General features: G+C 44.7%; 1 protein-coding gene across 1 annotated transcript in view; it reads right to left on the reverse strand.

Annotated features, from left to right (window-relative positions):
• LOC121433603 (EVI5-like protein) overlaps window positions 1-5,792 on the reverse strand; it is a 94,664-nt gene extending 88,872 nt beyond the window's left edge. The window contains exon 1 of the mRNA XM_041632089.1: window positions 5,665-5,792. Within this exon, the coding sequence (XP_041488023.1) occupies window positions 5,665-5,715 (51 nt within the window). The 5' untranslated portion in view covers window positions 5,716-5,792. The remainder of the gene's footprint in view (window positions 1-5,664) is intronic.
• Window positions 5,793-19,033: the final 13,241 nt, after the last annotated feature.

The raw sequence follows: 19,033 nt of genomic DNA on the forward strand, positions 1-19,033 counted from the left end.
TCTCCCTGCACCCTGCCCTCGGCCCGGCAAACTGCTGACTTCCCAGTCTCCGGGACCGCCCGGCGCGAGTCCGGGCTGCGGAAGACACACCCCCCTCGGAGCCCCCGGGGCGAGCACCCCGCGTCCCCCTGCGGCTTCCAGGCCTGGGGCGCGCGGAGCGGACGCGCAGCCTTGGGAAGGCTGCCCCAGTCCAGCTCTCAGTGGCACTTTCTGTGGTTAAACAGGTCTCCCAGCGATCCTCTGGACACCCTGGGTTTATTCGGAGTCCGACAGAGGGCAGAAAGTGGGCAGTTTTCCAACACCAAGGAAGAAATTCTTAGAAGGAAAGTACTTAGTTCGGGACAAAAAACAGCCTATTCATTCGGGTCCTGTCTCAGGAAGAGCAAGCAAGAAAAATAATAAAGGCATTATAAATTATTTCCGTTATACACTTAGAAGTGACCAAAATTATAGAAATTACCATCGTGCAGTCAAAAAAAGGCTCCAAAAGTGTTTGCTAATCTGATACCCCTGTTTTTTGAATTTGTATTTGTGAGACCTGTCTGGAAAAGTTTCCACTAGCATAAGCACTTCTAGAAAAGAGTATTTTTCAACAAGACTAGGAAATAAGAAATGGGAAGTAAAACCATGTTCTCCACCCAGCTAAAACCTTTGAAAATTTCAAAACAGTCTGAGGCAATTTTTTGCATAACTTTAGATCATGTTATTAAAGTCAACTTATCAACTTCATTATAACTTAATGCATCTTGCATAACAAAACGAAACATTTTTATCATCTACTTCTCCAATTTATTTGCTGATCCTGTTGCTTTTATCTGCTAAAGTTTCCTTGTACCTGTCCTATGTCCCCCCAGCACCAACCACCCTTATCAAACTTACTCTCCCCTGCAGGTAGACTGTCAGGACAGTGACCTAATTTATCCACAACCCTCCTGCCCTCCTCTAAATCTCCTCACAACACAGGAAGAATGCTTGTTCAGAATACTGTGTCATGTGACCTTGTCCCTGTCCAACGTCCCAAAACACCTCCTAACCAAGTCCTCCAGGGCCAAACACCTCTCTCCTCTCTGGCCCTCATCTCACCCAGGCCCTGGTCTCTGAGTCGGAGACGCACCCTTTGATTGACCCCCCCTATGTTAGTCCTGCCAATCACCTTCCAGGAAACTGTAATTACAGGACTCCTTTGGGAATGTTTAGAGTCTCCTACTAAGCATCTGGCTCCATAAGGCCAGGAGGGTTTGTTTTATGTGATTTGTAGTCATATTTTCATATTTGTTCAATGGATTCTAGAATCATAGGTTCAAGAACTTGAACTAGATATGGCTTAAAGTTTACTGACATCATAAGTAAATGTCATATTTTGACGTCTGGAGTCAGAACCTAAAAAGAACACTAGGTATTATAGAAATAAATGGGGTGCCCTAAGGTTCTTTGAATAATATTTAAAACAGTGCTCAAACCTCCTAGTTAAGAAGAATATGCCATAGCCGGGCGATGGTGGCGCACGCCTTTAATCCCAGCACTTGGGAGGCAGAGGCAGGCAGATCTCTGTGAGTTCGAGACCAGCCTGGTCTACAGAGCTAGTTCCAGGACAGGCTCCAAAGCCACAGAGAAACCCTGTCTCGAAAAACAAAACAAAAAAAAAAATCAACAACAAAAAAAAAAACAAAAAACAAACAAAAAAAAAAGAAGAAGAAGAATATGCCAGGGCTGGAGAGATGGCTCAGAGGTTAAGAGCACTGACTGCTCTTCCAGAGGTCCTGAGTTCAATTCCCAGCAACCACATGGTGACTCACAACCATCTGTAATGAGATCTGGTGCCCTCTTCTGGCCTGCAAGTATACATGCAAGCAGAACACACTGTATATGTAATAAATAAATAAATCTTTAAAAAGAAGAAGAATATGCCAGGCGATGGTGGTGCACACCTTTGATCCCAACACTTAGGAAGCAGAAGCAAGTGGATCTCTGTGAGTTCCAGGCCAGCCTGGTCTGTGGAGCGAGTTCCAGGACAGCCAAGGCTACACACAGAGAAACCCTATCTTGGGTGGGTGGGTGGGAATAGCTATAGCTGAGGACACCGTCAAACTATTAACACTGGTGGTTTCAAAAGTGGAAGACGGGGTAATTGAGAGTGAAACATTTCCAGAGATGGGAAGAGGACTTTTTTGTGAATACCCAAAAGGCTTAAAATAGTACTTTTCCATTTTAAAAGTATGTGAATGAATTACCAATTTTAAAAAGAATGACAACGGGATATATAATATATAATTCCATGTATGCAGAATTCCAGAAAAGACAAAACAGAATGCAGTGAAAACAGTCAGAGCAGGGCTAGAGGAGCAGCTTACTGTGCTCAGCATGTCACAATGTAATCCAATGTAATCATTTTAAAATACTAATCTCAGAATAATAGCCCTGAGGGGGGCCATTAGCTCCGACCCTCCAGCATTATCCCTGGTTTACGCCTTTCTTTCCCTTGCCCCAAGTGCGTCCATGTATTTGGTAAGAGAGCTTACACATTGATGCCCCACTTTGATTGTTAATTCTAACACTCGCAGGTGCCCAGGCACTTTCGTAAGTGATATTCCCCTGTGCGAATTCTCCTCTGACACCACCTCTGCCTCTGCCTCTCTGCTGCTCACACTCTAGAGTCTAGACTCTCACATGGAGGAGACAGTAAATGAGGCAGTGGGCAGCAGCACGACCTATTCAGTTAGCAATTCAGTTCCCTGCATCTCACACTGCATACTTGTAGCGTGGATTTAGGTCACCATCCAGGAAGGAAACTCCTCTAACCTGCCAAGGGTTAAGTTACCGAAAACCACGCTGCTGACTGCCAAAAGTGTTCAAGCCAGCCACATGAGCCCCATTGGTCACCAAAAGAAAACAAGGGAGGCATTCTTCAGAGAGGTCAAGTCACCCCAGGTACAGAGGCAGAACTCATGGCCAGGTCAAATCCACGGTGGACGCCACCACCGTCATCCTGGGGGTGGACGCCACCCCTGTCACCCAGGGCAGCTGGCATCTACGCTTCCTTGGAAAAGCAGGGCACTTGTTTTTACTCTTGGGTCACACTGTCTAATTCGGGTCTGTGAGAGCCACTGGCCACGCGAGACCACTTGTGTCTCAACAGTTTCAGCTTTTCAGTCACACTCACACATTCCAAGTGCAGTAACAGCGCCCGCGGTCAGGAGCCCACAGACACAGAAGTTAGATTGGGGGTGCTATTCCAGGAAGAAGAGGAAGGCACTCCCTCCACCCAGAGTCCCAGATAATGCTCAAAACTTTTGCTTTGGGAAAAATAAAGCTCAATCCGAAACAGTTAACTTGTTAGGCACTTTACTTAGCACAACAGGAATGTAAGATACTCGTGGCTCAAAGCTGGGGCCTCTCCACTTACTGGGGTTCTAACAATCACAGCACGGCATACACTCTTGTCACCTCTGACCCTTGTGTGGAGGTAGATGCAGAATGCTGATTGAAACTGAGCTTGTGGCTCCAGTTTGTCTGTCTGTCTGTCTCTTTCCTCCTCTCTCTCCTTCTCTACATGTGTCTGTCTAGGACATACCTGTTCACATGGGTGTAGGCCTGTGAGTGTGCATGTGTGTGGAGGCGTGAGGCTGATTATTGGGGCATTTCTTCAGTCACCCTCTTCCTTATTCATTGAGGCAAAGCCTCCCGATTGAAACTGGAGTGCTCTGATCTGGTTCATCTAGCCAGTTTGCTTCTAGGATTTTGTGTGGACCTTTTGAGTGCTGGGATTACAGGCAAGCTGCAGCGCCATGCGGTTCTAAGGATCTGAACAGCAGTCTTCACATGTGAGGGTTCAGAACATAGCTTGCTGGGCCATAGCCACTTTATCTGTCTTTAAATTCCGTCAAACGAAACGACAGCTCTCGAAAGCATACCACCAAAACAGGACAACAGTACCGTGCCATTTCTCCATCACCTTATAAAAAGGGAAGAATGTTTGTTTCTTGACTTCAAGTATGTTTTAAAGCAAGATAAAATTTGATGCAACTATCATTAGTAATTTCACTTCAACTGCCGAATTTTCTGAGAACTAGTAAATTCCAGGTTTCATTCAGCCAATGACTGGAGGTTATCATCTAAAAGTTTAAGTGTACTTGGCAAAACTATGTTTAACCTCCTCATACCCCAATCTTCTATCCCATAAAACACTTAGTAATATCTACTTAAGCACTGAACTGATCATTTCGTGGAATGAATATGTAAGGCATGTAAACACCCACTAAGTGGTAATTATTGCAATTGCTATTTTCCAAAGTCACAGAGTATCAGTGCAAATATCTAAAAGACTCTGAGTTAGAAAAAAAAAAAATCCTGACTCTACCACCTGCTAGTTGTTTGGGTTTTTACCTTGTGCAGTTCTGTTTCTTCGTCGGCTAGTTAAAGCTGAGCCTGCAGCCAGGGAGATGGCCCAATGCACAAAAGCATTAGCCATACAAGTCTGACAGCCTGCATTCAGCCCCTGGGACATACACAAAGACAGGACGGAAGCCGTGGCATGCATCCATAATCCCTGCACTTCTGCTCTGGGAGATGGAAAGCAGAGACGGAGAATCACCCAGAAGGTTCACCTACCACAGTCTGGAGTGCACAGCAACACAAACAAGATGGATCCTGCCCCGACAAGGTGGAAGCTGAGAACGCAGCTGTCCTTTGACCCCTGATGTGCACGGGCGGCACTCGTGCACCCGCATTTACACACTCACACACCCGCATTTACACACTCATGACACACCATACACTAAGGAAGGAAGGAAGCTTGAGAAAATAAAATCTTAAGTCCCCGGTGGCAGATGTGTTAAATGTGTTTCTGCTTCACATAAAATGGTCTGTGTCAGTAAAGCCAGAGACAAAATTTATTCGATGTAAATTAGCCCTGTCCTCATTTCCACCAAAACAAAAACCACTGTTGCTTTATAGTATTTTTGGATAGAACCATATGTAACCCAGATTGGAAAAAAACACCTGCCAACACTGCCACCAGCTAGAACTTGTGAATAGATATTATGGTAACCATTTTCCTGGGCTAATCTTTATCTCCATGTGAGAAATTAGAAGCCTAAACAGACAAAGTAGGCCTCTGTCCATTGAATAGATAAAACAAGTACCAGCAACAGCAGGAGAAGAAACTATTGAAGTATTCTCCCCACTCCCAGGCAGACACATGCAATGAAGCTCTGACCCAGGATGAACATAGGCTAGAATCTCTCTGGTAAGCCACCTTGTGAGCTACAGCAGATTATTAGAAATGGGCTAGTCCAGGTGCGAGAGTTAGCCTAGAAGAGGCTAGATAGAAATGGGCCAAGCAGTGATTAAAAGAAAAAAAAATAAAAAAAAAAAAAAAAAAGAAACTATTGAAGTACAGAAGCTAATTATTAAAACACCTCGCTTGAAGGTGTGGAATTAAACCTACCACTTTATATAACTCCTGGTTGCTTACGTGAATGGCCACAGTACAGTGAGATAATATTCTTAAAATAAAACTGAAGACACAGTCAGCAGCAGCTTCTGTGCTTTAAAAGATGAAACGAGGCACACAAATCCAAATTCAGAAAAAATTGAAATTCCCAGCTGCGGTAATTGCACCTTCATAAGCACTACAGTAAGAAGAAAAACCAAACCCCATTTTACCTGTCTCCTGTTAGGGTTTCTAAAAGCAGCCGTCATTTTGGTGGTAACCATGATGAGCCAGGAAGACAAGGAGACTGGGGATTTGAATTGAATTTACAGCTGACTCATAGGGAGTGTTTACATCCATATTGCCACCGGCTCCACCCATTTGACACCCTTTCAGCTCCAGCCTGGTAGATAGTAACCTTAGGGGAAGCTGGGAGCGTGGAGGCGTAGGAAAACTGAACGCCAAGCCTTTTAAGGATCTAGACATGCTAACAGATGCTGGGTTTTTTCTCTTCCCTTCCTCTGCCCCCACTTCTTCCTTCTTTGATTTGAGTCAGAATGATCAAGTATGAGATGCTGATTTTGAGGCTTGAGGTGCCTCTGACAAAATAACTATCTTATCTCTCTGTGTGTCTCTCTGTCTCTGTGTGCCTCTGTCTCTATGTGTCTCTCTATCTCTGTGTGACCCTGTCTCTGTGTGACCCTGTCTCCGTGTGTCTCTCTGTCTCCGTGTGTCTCTGTCTCTGTGTGTCTCTCTGTCTCTGTGTGACCCTGTCTCTATGTGTCTCTCTATCTCTGTGTGACCCTGTCTCTGTGTGTCTCTCTGTCTCTGTGTGTCTCTCTGTCTCTGTGTGCCTCTGTCTCCTTGTGCCTCTGTCTCTGTGTGTCTCTCTATCTCTGTGTGACCCTGTCTCTGTGTGTCTCTGTCTCCGTGTGTCTCTCTGTCTCTGTGTGCCTCTGTCATTATTTCTGAGTGCCTCTCTGTCTCTCTCCCTCTAACACCCCCCCCAGGAGGAGGAGGCTTGAGAGGCTCACCATCCTTCATGTGACCCCCTCCTGAAATGACATGATACATAAACTATTTACTGAGGTGGGGCTCTTTGATGTTGAAGATGCCTGTAAGGGTCTGTGTGTGTGAGGAGGGAAGTTTGATGTTTTAGTTACCTTTAAGTCACCCATGCTCTCTGTAAATTACTCCAATAAACTTACTGGAGATGTATGAATGTGTGTGTGTGAGGGGGTTCACCTATGCCAAACACTTTCCTAAAAGAAAGGACAATAAGTGAGTACATTTTCTTTTTTCTTTTTTTTTTTTTAGTTTTTTCGAGACAGGGTTTCTCTGTGGTTTTGGAGCCTGTCCTGGAACTAGCTCTTGTAGACCAGGCTGGTCTCGAACTCACAAAGATCCGCCAGCCTCTGCCTCCCAAGTGCTGGGATTAAAGGCGTGCGCCACCACCGCCCGGCAAGTGAGTACATTTTCAACTCCACAATGATATTATAAGCATTCATACGAATGGCTGTTATTAGGCCTACTGAAGACGTTTGCTGTAGGGGTGGATGGCTCAGTGGCTGATTCAATTCCCAGCAACATGGCAACTCACAGCCTCCTGTAACTTCAGTCCCAGGGGACACCAGACGTTCTCTCTTAGCCTCCTCTGGCAACCTGCGTGCACATGATGTATACATAAAATAAATAGTTTTTTTCTAAAAGTAAGAAAGCTGTGCTGACCCATAGTCACAAGTGATAGTGAAAGAAATGCCAGGGGAAGTTTAGATCTTCCTCAACTATAAAACCTGTGCCATTTGGAGTTATCAGAATAGGGTACCTGTGTTCACACTCTGGTCTCTAAGAAATATAGTTTGATATGGAAGACAAGTGTAAGGGGCTGGAGAGATGGCGAGGTGGTGAAAACACTTCCTGTTTCTACAGTGGACCCAGGGTACACTTCCCAGCATGCATAAGGTGTCTTACAACCACCTGTAACCCCAGTTCGGGGACTCTGACACCCTTTTCTGGCCACCACAGACTCCTGTGCTCACATAATACACAGACATACACTCAGGCAAAACACAAATCTCATACAAATAAATATTTTTTTAAAAAGACAAATGTAAGAAATAAATGGATAAAAGCGTGTGTGTGTGTTCTCTAATATGGAGATGAATATGGTGGGGAAACAGAAGGGGACCACCTCGCCTGGAAGAGAGAGTTGCGCTCGTCCACCTGCCTACATCCTGTCCGCGTGTTTATCATAGGTGCAGTTGCCTCATGTGGAACCTTAGCTCCTCGTCCACACCAGTTGGTTCCAGGGAATAAGCTGGGAAGTTTTTACCCTGAAGGTTTGCGAACCACAGCTAGAAATGTAAAATTCATTGTCCTCTCATTAGGAAAAACTAAGGATGTGAATGAACCCAGAGGTCCCAGCTAATCTTTGAGAAGCAAAATGAGAGGGGAAACAGCACAAGACTCCTGGTTCCAGCCGGTTGTGTCCTTCCTTAGCCCCCTGTTTTTCCCTCTGTTCAATGCCATAAACTTCCCGACAGCCTTTGAAAGGCTCAGAAGCCCATCCTTTATCTTATTTATTTTTAATTTTGTTTTGGTTTTTGGTTTATTGCTTTTTCGGTTTTTAAGACATGGTTTCTCTGTGTAGCCCTGGCCGTCTTGGAACTTACTTTGTCGACCTGGCTGGCCTTGAATTCAGAGATTGACCTGCTTCCCAAGTGCTGGGATTAAAGACGCGTGCCACCACCACCCAGCTTACTTTTTGTTGTTTTTGTTTTATGATGGGGTCTCACTGTGGACTTTTTTGTTTGTTTCTTTTGTAGAACTTTAAGACAATTCTGAAGCCATTTCTGACAACTCTCAGTACTTCCCCTCCTCCCCTGGGAACCAAGGACATAACAGCTATGCATGCACATACTGAGATGTTGGGAACTTTCCATCTCCCTGAATAGGGGCAAGATAACCCTTAGGTGTTGACTCAGTTACTGATGTTTTGACTTACTCCCTGGGAAGAGGCAAAGTGACCCTCAGAAATTTCCCCCTTACCTCATCTGATCTGGCAACCACTCTCCAGCCAATTATTGGTAATAGCCTTTCTGAATAAGCCAATCATAATAGTTAAAGAACAACCCCCAGACACCCCTTCCTTCTGTGATTTTTCCCTTTAAAAATAGCCTGTGCCAGACATTCAGGGTCTTCTAGCCTCCCAACTGCTGGAAGACCCTGTCATGACAGAATTAATAAAATCCTCATGCTTTTACATCAGCTATGATGAGAGATGGTCTCTTGGGGCGACTCCTCCTCCTCGGTGATTGGACACTAGGGTCCAACACTTTGTTTTCTTCAAGACAGAGTTTCTCTGTAGTAGCTTTGGAGCCTTTTCTGGAACTAGCTTTTGTAGCCCAGACTGGCCTCAAACTCACAGAGATACACCTCCCAAGTGCTGGGATAAAAGGCGTGCGTCAACACCGCTCAACAACTTTTTTGTTTGTTTGGCTGGTTGGTTTGTTTGGTTTATGTAGGGTTAAGAAAATCTGAAATCTTGAAATCTCACCAATCCCTGGCTTGCCCCAAGCTCAGGACTTGAAATCCCCACCCTGGAAAATTCCACCCCGAAGAAACCCTATATAAAGCCTGTCTCCTGTTCAGTTCTTTGACGCTTCTCACCCAATTAGAGGCATCCACCCTCTTGTGTCTTTTCTAATAGGTCTCTCGAGAGGTTTGTTGTGCAGCGTGACTGCGGTTTTTCTTGATTCTTTCCCCTCAGAGCTGCAACACTTGCATTAGGGAAACCGTTCCCCTCGGACCTTTCCATTCAGAGCTCCAACACTTACAGTTTTGATTCTTGAAACAAAGTCTCGCATAGCTTCACTGGCCTTGACCCATATGTAGCTAAGGGTGGTGGTAACCTGCTCCTCCTGCCTCCACTTCTCCAATGCTGGAATCGCAGGTCTGGGCAACCACACCTAGTTGATGCAGTTCTGGGGATCAAACCCAGAGCACTGTGCATGCTAAACAAGCACATTACAAACTGAGCCTCTTCCCCAGCCAAAAACAATTTTTTTTTCATTTTTTTAAAGACAGGGTTTCTCTCTGGCTGTCCTTGAACTTACTTTTAAACTGCCAGGTGGTGGTGGTGCACACCTATAAAGGCAGAGGCAGGCGGATCTCTGTGAGTTCGAGGCCAGCCTGGTCTACAGAGTAGTTCCAGGATAGGCCCCAAAGCTATACAGAGAAACCCTGTCTCGAAAACAAAACAAAACAACAACAACAACAAAAACCCAGGCTGGCCTCAAACTTACAGAGACCCACTTGCCTCTGCCTCCCGAGTTCTGGGATTAAAGGCATGTACCACCACTGCCCAACCATTATTTTTAATACATTACACTAGGCATTTTTTTAGTCACCAGGGATAGATACATATGACACACATCCTCTAATCCAACCTTTGGTGGTCCTTGCTGTCTGTTATTCATCCTTGTGACTCTCGCATGGAATAAAACCTAGTCTTTCTGGCAATAAAACATGGCAGAAATGCTGCAATAACTTGGGATCAGGATTATCGCACCATCATCTTGTTCTTTTAGGTTCACCACATGTGATGTGCTCTGTGAGAAAAGAAGACACAGATACCCCGTCAGATTTCAGAATCGGGCCTGCAAGATAGCTCAGCAGGTGAAGGTGATGCTGGGACATCCTGACAACCCCAGTCCTCTCCAGATCCCCCGTGGAAGGAGAAAATTTGACTCCCAGAGTTGTCCTATGACTTTCCCATGTACACACCGCAGCGTGTCTGCCCCACATGCACAGATGCTGAATACAATCTTGTCTTCACTCAAAATCTGGGCTAGAGAGGTGACTCAATAATTTAGAGCATTTAGTTTTTGTTTTGTTTTGTTTTTGGCAGAGAATCTGGTTCAATTCACCAACCCCCACATGATGGCTCACAACTAACCATACCTCCAACTCCAAGAGATCCTTCTCCCTCTTTTGACTTCCTCAGCACACACACATGTAATACACAGACATACATGCAAGCACAAAATTCATACACAGAAAATAAACCTAAAAAAGAATCAGAACCCACTTAGCAGCTGTGTCAATGAGTCACTATGGAACCAGATCCTTCATCCCAGGCATGGTTTTGGTGACTACAGCCCTGACCCCAGCTGACAGCATGCCATGAGGACGAAGGAATCAGAAAACTGAGGCTGAATCCCTGACACTTAGAAACCTTAAAGGGAACTACATGTTTCTTGTTGTTTTAATACATTAAATGTTGGGGTGACTTGTTATCGTAAATAGTGAGTAACTGATCTAACATGACAGTGACAGAAACTGCTTATTCTTGCTTTCATGAAGCTCAAGTTCCAGTGGGAGAAAAGAGACAAGAAAAAATACATATGTTTAAGACATAGTTAGAAAATTAAATACATATGAAAGAATGAAGTTGGACCTTTCGTCACCTTACACTACATACAAAAACTAACACAGGATGGATTAAAGGCTTAAAGTTAAAAGTCAAAATTATAGGACTTTTATAAGACTTTATAGGACTTTTGTAAGTCATGGTTTGACTATGAAATATCACCAAAGAGGTGGGGACCAAATCACTGAGGGGTACCGTTCATGATGGCTCTGACTCAATCAGGGGTTTAAATCCCTCATGGGATTCATAATATGACAGCCTTACTGAGAAGTGGTCCTAGGAGGTCACTGGGGCAATTCCTTAGCCTCTCCTGTCTCCTGACTTTTGCTCTACCAAGTCCTCCCGACAGTAGCACCAGATAACTATGTAATGAAATCACGAGCTGAAATAAACCCTTTCCCTTTAAAGTCATTTAGGTAACAGATAGATACACACATACAAACATATATGTGTATGTATGTATGTATATATATATTTATATAGTGTGTGTGTGTGTGTGCGTGTCAAACAGAAAACAGGATAAATTATTTGGGGCATAATTTGTCAGAAATTATACACAACACAGGCTAAATAAATGTCTAAATTAAGTATCCATTTATTTTGCATATCTGCGTGTATTTGTCCATGCACTGGCAGTCATGTGTGCGTGAGTCAGAGGACAATTTGTGGGCCAGAGTCAGGACATTATCAAGAGAATGAAAAGGCACCCCATGGAATGGGATAAAATATTTGCAAGTCATATATTTAACAAGAAAATAATATTTAGAATATATAAATAATTCCATAAACACACAAACAACTTAATCTAAAAAATGGCAATTTTCTTTTTTTTGTTGTTTTTTTTTTTTAAGGCAGGGTTTCTCTGTAGTTAACAGCCCTAACTGTCCTGGAACTAGCTCTTGTAGACCAGGCTGGCCTCGAACTCACAGGGATCCACCTGCCTCTGCCTCCCGAGTGCTGGGATTAAAGGCGTGCGCCACCATCGCCCAGCTGGAAAATGGTTTTTAAGTTACACTTTTTTTTTTTTGGTTTTTTTCGAGACAGGGTTTCTCTGTGGTTTTTTGGAGCCTGTCCTGGAACTAGCTCTTGTAGACCAGGCTGGTCTCGAACTCACAGAGATCTGCCTGCCTCTGCCCCCCGAGTGCTGGGATTAAAGGCGTGCGCCACCACCGCCCGGCTTTTAAGTTACATTTTGTGTGCGTGTGTGTGTGTGTGTGTGTGTGTGTGTGTGTGAATATGTGTGTGTGTGGAAGAGTGCACACATGCCACCGTGTGCATGTGGAGGTCAGATGACAGCTTGCAGGACTTGGCTCTTTCCTCCCACTTTGAAGCAGGTGCATTTATCCACTGACAAAGGATTTGAACACACCTTAATCCCAGCATTCAGGAGGCAGAGGCAAGCTGATCTCAGTGAATTCCAGGACAGCCAGGGCTACATAGAGAGACCTTGTCTCAAAACTAAACAAAACAAAAACCACACATTTCATCAAGAAGATATACAGCAAGCATATGAAAAGATCTACATTATTAGGGAAACAAAAACAGTACTTTACACCCATTAGGGTAATTATTTGAAAGTGAAAAATGTTGTAGAATATTATTTTAAGGTGTGTTACTGATGTGGGACTCCCCTCTATGCTGTGAATATCATTAGTTAATAAAGGAACTGCTTTGGGCCTGTAGCAGAGCTATAGGGGAACAGAGTTAGGAGGGGAAAACTAAGCAGAAAGCTGGGGGAAAGGAGGCAGAGTCAGAGAGAAACCATGGAGCCACTGCTGGAGACAGATACGCTGAAAATTTGCTGGTAGGCTGTGACCTCATGGCGATACACAGATTAATAGAAATGGGTTAAATTAATATGTAAGAGTTAGCCAATAAGAAGCTAGAGCTAGGGCTGGAGAGATGGCTCAGAGGTTAAGAGCATTGCCTGCTCTTCCAAAGGTCCTGAGTTCAATTCCCAGCAACCACATGGTGCCTCACAACCATCTGTAATGGGGTCTGGTGCCCTCCTCTGGCCTGTGGGCATACACACAGACAGAATATTGTATACATAATAAATAAATACATATTTTTAAAAAAGAAACTAGAGCTAATGGGCCAAGCAGTGATTTAAATAATATAGTTTTGTGTGATTATTTCTGGGCTGAGCAGCTGAAACCAACAAGCAGGGTTCACCCAGCATGTTACTTTTTTTTATGCGGTGGAACATTTGTTTAATGATATAAAGATGTGTTGCTTTTGTTTATGCTGCAATTGTTTAACTCTGTGAAGCTGTGATTCTTTCCCTGTCTAAAACACCTGATGGGGCTGGGCGGTGGTGGCACATGCCTTTAATCCCAGCACTTGGGAAGCAGAGGCAGGCGGATCTCTGTGAGTTCGAGACCAGCCTGGTCTACAAGAGCTAGTTCCAGGACAGGCTCCAAAACCAAAACAAACAAACAAACAAACAAACAAACAAAAAAAAAACACCTGATGGGTTAATGAAGAGCTAAATCGCCAATATTGAGGCAGGAGAAAGGATAGGGAGGGCTGGCAGGCAAAGAGTATAAATATGAGGAGAATTCTGAGGGAGGAACAAGACAAAAAACAGGAGAGCAGGACACTAGGGGCAGTCATGGAGTGAAGAGAAAGATTACAAAAGTAAAACATAGGCAGGCATAGTGGCACGTGCCTTTAATCCCAGCACTTGCGAGGCTGAGGCAGGTGGATCTCTGTGAGTTCAAGGCCAACCTGGTCTACAGAGCAAGTTCCAGAACAGCCCAGGGCTGTTACACAAAGAAACCCTGTCTTGAAAAAAAGAAAAAAAAAGTAAGAGAAAGATAAAAACCCAGAGGCAAAAGGTAGCTGGGATAATTTAAGATAAGAAAAGCTGGCTAGAAACAAGCCAAGATAAGGTCAGACATTTATCAGTAATAATCAGCCTCCGTGTCCTGATTTGGGAGCTGGGTGGTGGGGCCCCCAAAACAGTAAAGAGTAAAGAAACAACATTTAGGAGTTCCAATGTGAGACTAGAGTAAAAGAAAATCTAACAACAGAAAAATTCCAAGCCTGGGGAGACGGTTCATCACGTAAAGGCCATTGTTGCGAAGTCGGATGATCCGAGTTCAGTCCCCAGAACACACATGGTGGAACACACATGGTAGGTCTCTCCTGACCTCCCCACATACACTGTGGCATAACCCCACCCCCATGAACAAGATGTGAGACATTCGTATAACCTTACTGAATCATTAAAATAAGTGAAGTTCTGATACACACCACAACGTGGATGAACCTTGAAAGCATTACATTAAGTGAAATAAACCAATAAGAAAAGAAACACCAGGTGACTGGGTCTTGCAGCATGCCGAAGAAATGAGACCAAGCCATACATTACAAATAAAATAGGCAAGACCCCTTCCTGTGACCTCAGCTGAAGCTGGCCAGTTTGAGCTGAAGAGAGCTAGCGTGCACCAGAAACACCAGGCTTGCTTGAACAAAGCAAGCTTTCGCTGTTCTCCTGGGAGGGCTAAAGTTTGGTTAATCGTCCGTGTGTCAGGAGCAGTTCTAGGAGATGTTTGTGTGCAAGCGTCCTGGCTTACACCGGGGCTAGCAGTTAGCTACATCTGGGAAGTGCTAAATTATAGCTGATATTGTCACCTTGCGACAACCCCCTGGGCCTTACGAGAGAGCTGAAGGGAAAAGGGCAGGAGAAACACACATCCACTGGGACAAATTAACCCTGGGTTATCATTTTAGGCAAAACATTTCCCAGTTGGTAACTGGTCAGTCTACATGTGTAGCTGGGTATAACTGACTCAAAATCTGAAACAGAAGAGGATTAGATATCATACAGACACCAAGAAGCCAGTCGGCTGTGGAGGAGCCTGTCTGCAATCCCAGCATTCCAGAGGTAAAACCAGGAGGACCAGAAGTTCAAGGTCAGCTTGGGCTACACAAGACCTTGGAGAGAATAGAGGCGCTTTGCCTTAAACCCTCTTTGGTTGTGAGTCAGAAATCTTTAGGTTCTAGGAAAGAGTCAATATTTTAAGCAAAAATGGCCTTCAAGTTTCTGTAAAGTAACGCAGACGGTGGGCATCTCTCCCTCTCCAGGGCTCTTGTCTGCAGGGATACTTACAGATAGCTCAGCGACATGCCTTCCAAAATGTGTGACTTTTAAACAGTTTTACTTTTAGATTTATTTATCTTATGTATATGAGAGTTTCTCCTGCACGTGTAACTATGCACCACATGTCTCTCTGGTGCCTGCGGAGTTTAGAAGGGAAGTGTTGGATCTCCTAGGACCAGGGAAGTGCTGGATCTCCTAGGACCAGGGTCTGGATGTCATCTTTGCATTCATAGCTGCCATATATGTAGAAGCCAGGACTGCACCCAGGTCCTCTGCAAGAGCAACGAGTGTGCTCAACCACTGGGCTTTCTCTCCAGCCCCCAAACCTGTGGTTTTAAAGTTAACTAAGAGTCGGTGAAACTAGAGGGCTTATGTACATTTGGTCTAGTTTGAACTGGTTTTCTGGTAATAATTCTTCCTCTGTTTTGTTTCTTATCTCTGTTTAACCATCTTCACCCCAAGTTTTATCTTGGTTTGGTCATAAGGGACTCTTAGTCAGTAAACACTCAGACCTCATGACTTACTCAGAAAGCAGGCAGAGGAAAATACATGATGCTTTTCATTCGAAACAGGTTAAGGACCCAGAGTTTGCCTTTTGTCTCCTGTTTCAGAAGGACAAACATCATATGATGTCAAGCTCAGAGACACAGGAAGTGGACTAGAAGGTACTAGGGTAGAGAGGAAGAGAGAGAGCTGTTACGGCTTGATGGAATAGTTTCTAGTTGACGTGATAATTAAATGGTTTTGGAATTGGGTGGTAGTGAGAGTTACACAAAACAGTGCATGGGGCTGGAGAGATGGCTCAGAGGTTAAGAGCACTGACTGCTCTTCCAAAGGTCCTGAGTTCAATTCTCAGCAACCACATGGTGCCTCACAACCATCTGTAATGAGGTCTGGTGCCCTCTTCTGGCCAGCAGGCATACACACTGACAGAATATTGTATACATAATAAATAAATATTTTAAAAAAAAACAGTGCGTGCAGTCAGTGCCACTGAATTATAATGGTAAACCTCAGAGTATGTATATTTTCCCACCATAGGAAAAAAAAAAGAATGCAATCATGATGTAGCTCAGAGATAAAACGCTTGCCTAACATACGCGAGGTCCTGGGTTTGATCCCAGAAGGGAGGAGGACCCAGAACATGAGTGAAAATGTCTATGTCTTTTTTTTTTTTTGAAGAAAAGAGGGAGTTGGGAACAGAACACCTCCTGAGAATTTAGATCAACTTAGAGAAAAGCAGATGGAAAGATGGTCTTAGCTGGACTTGGTTGAAATAGTAACTTGAACATAAGTTAAATATACATGTATCTATTTATGCCTATGTATGGAGGGGGCCAATTCTCTTTGTCTACACAGATCACACACACACACACACACACACACACACACACACACGAGTAAAGGATATTACAAGCAGAGAGAACAGCACAAAGGCTTGGAAGGGCAAATGTACCTGATGTATTCAAGGAAAACCAAGGAGACAAGTGTTTGGTGAGAACGAAATGAGCAGGATTAGAAACATTGTTAATATACAAAGTCAGAGAGAAAACAGATCACACAGAGACGCTATAGGTCATTTTAGGACTTTGGCTTTTATTCCGAACAGAGCGACCTGATTTTATGAAGATTAAAAGCAACAACTATTTACTCTGCAGAGAACCCACTCTAAGTGGCAAGGACATAAACACAGAGACCAGCTTCAAGCCACTGAGAGCTGCTGACAACTCGGCACCAGAGCTGAGAAATTGCCAGTTTTGAATAGAACTTCAGCCAGCAAGACTTTCCTTCAGATGGGTTATTGGATAAAAGGTAACAGAAATTTGTGGCCTTGACTCTTATAAAGACATAGCACCTGCACTACAGGAAGGTTGGAGAGCCGGGCAAGGGGCTGGAGATTGAAACACGGACGCACACAGACAGAGACACGGGTCATCCATGGGACAAGAATGCCAACTTTATTGCGCTCCAGGGAAGCTTATATAGGGATCCTTAACTGATAGCCAAGTCCCAGCTCTTGGGATTTTCAGCTGTAAACCCACCAGAAACCATCCCCTGCCATCAGGAACTCATGAGCCTCTCCTGCTCCGAGCAGCTGCAGACACAGGAAAACAGGTTGTTTACTCCATTCACTCCGTCAGGCAAAGGGTCACAGAAAGTCAAGGGTCCGAGGGTCTGCAGCCCCAACAGCTCCCCTAATTAGACCAGGTCTGTCTTGGGTTTCAGAAGCACAAATTCACATCTTACCTGTCATCAAGAACACTTGCCTCAGCACGCAAAGTCTTTGTCTTAGGTTGATTGTGACAGAATCCTGTCTTACCCGTCTCTGGCTCACTGGTCTTTCTGTAGCCTGCTGACCCACACTGCGCTCGGAGGAAGCCCACTCACTTGGGCAAATAGCGATTTTACATCGCTGCTGCCGCTGCCGCTGCTGACCCCTGTTGGAGAGGCAGAGCAGCAGACCCTCCAGCTACGGGAGTTCCTAGCTGTTCAGAAAGCCTAGGCCATATAAGTGACTGGACTGGCGTGGGCGTGTCATAAATGTGACGAAAGGAAAGGGAGCAGCCAGCCATACTCGAACTGCTCTTATAAAAGGAGGTCTGTAGGTCAAACCGGAAAATGCCCTGTCGAAAATTCTATAGGGAATTCTGCATCTCTAAGGCAGTGGCAATCTGTCCGGCTAGGACATCAATAGTGCTAGCCACAGCAGTCGTCTGACTGGTGGCAATTCCGGCTGTCTCGGAGGCAGCAACGGTGACAGTAGCGGCCACCACAGCCTTGGTGATCCCGAAGTTTCAGCAGGGACGGCTCAGCACCAGTTGACTCACTGGGACGGGCACCGAGCCCAGAACCTGGACCACAGCGGCAATCGTCTCGTTAGCCCAACAACTGTTCAAAAGACACAAAGCTTGAGAACAGTTCAGGGCAGAATCATTAATTAGCCACAAACAGCCGCTTGAGAAGCCCTATTTTGGCTCTGGTTTTAAACAGGCATGAAGTCCACAGAGATACCATCGCGTGAAGGTAAACACTACCATACTGGACTGGATTCCGCAAACGAAACTCTTGAGAATCCCGCTAACATTCTTGTAAGGTGATCGAGGTCCCCATCACCACAATGAATAATGTGTTCTGGCCATAAACCATAGTACCAGGCCAACATTTAACACGAGAAGGAAAATTCAGCAAAAATAAAACACAAACCAATAACATTATTATGTCTCCAATCAATGGAAATGACTGGCTGTTCTATAGCCCAATCAGTGGGAAAGAAGTACGCCACGAGGGACTATCCAGGCCTACCGACTCAGCACTGGTGGATTCCTGACTGGGGCCCATTGTACCTGTTGGCCATGGCTGATGGTCAGGAGAACCGTCCATAGGACACAGAAGCCATTCAGGAATCCAAATAGGGCTTTCAGCATCCTGCGGAAACACACATGCACTTCCACGTCCCCAAGTGAGGACTGGATCGGGCCCCTTCCATGTTCCATCTGTACCATCAATGAGTGGAGCCACGGGGCTGCCAGTGCCTCTGAGCAGCTGATGTTTGAGCATGTGATTCAATTGTTAGAAAATTTAATATAGAGGAAATATTAGAAAGGATACCCCAGGAAGTACTACACTCTCCCTTTTTTGTTTTGTGAATATAGTCTTTGAGAGTTCGGTGAGCCTGTTCCACTATAGTCTATCCCTAGAGATCGTGAGGTATTCCTGTCTTATGAAGGATGTTATAACTGTCATAGAATAATTGAGAGCCCGCACTGATATAAGCTGGTCCACTGTCCACTTTAATCAATTTTGAGGCCCCCATGTAGGCAAAAGCTTACAGGCAATGTTTATTTTACAACCTTCACCTTTCCCCCTGAGTGGGCGGGGGAAGAGCATGCCTGAATAAGTATCCACAGAAACATGAACAAATCCCAGTTTGCCAAAAGATGCCCCATGAATAACGTCCATCTGCCAGATATGGTTGGGCAAAAGACCCCGAGGATTACCTCCTATATGAGGAACAGGAGCAAGTTCTGCACACAAAGGGCATGTCTTGACAATCTTAAGAGCT

Source organism: Microtus oregoni, unplaced genomic scaffold (assembly GCF_018167655.1).
Source record: "Microtus oregoni isolate MIOR12 unplaced genomic scaffold, Mior012 000040F_ref0000088, whole genome shotgun sequence".
Lineage (NCBI taxonomy): Eukaryota > Metazoa > Chordata > Mammalia > Rodentia > Cricetidae > Microtus > Microtus oregoni.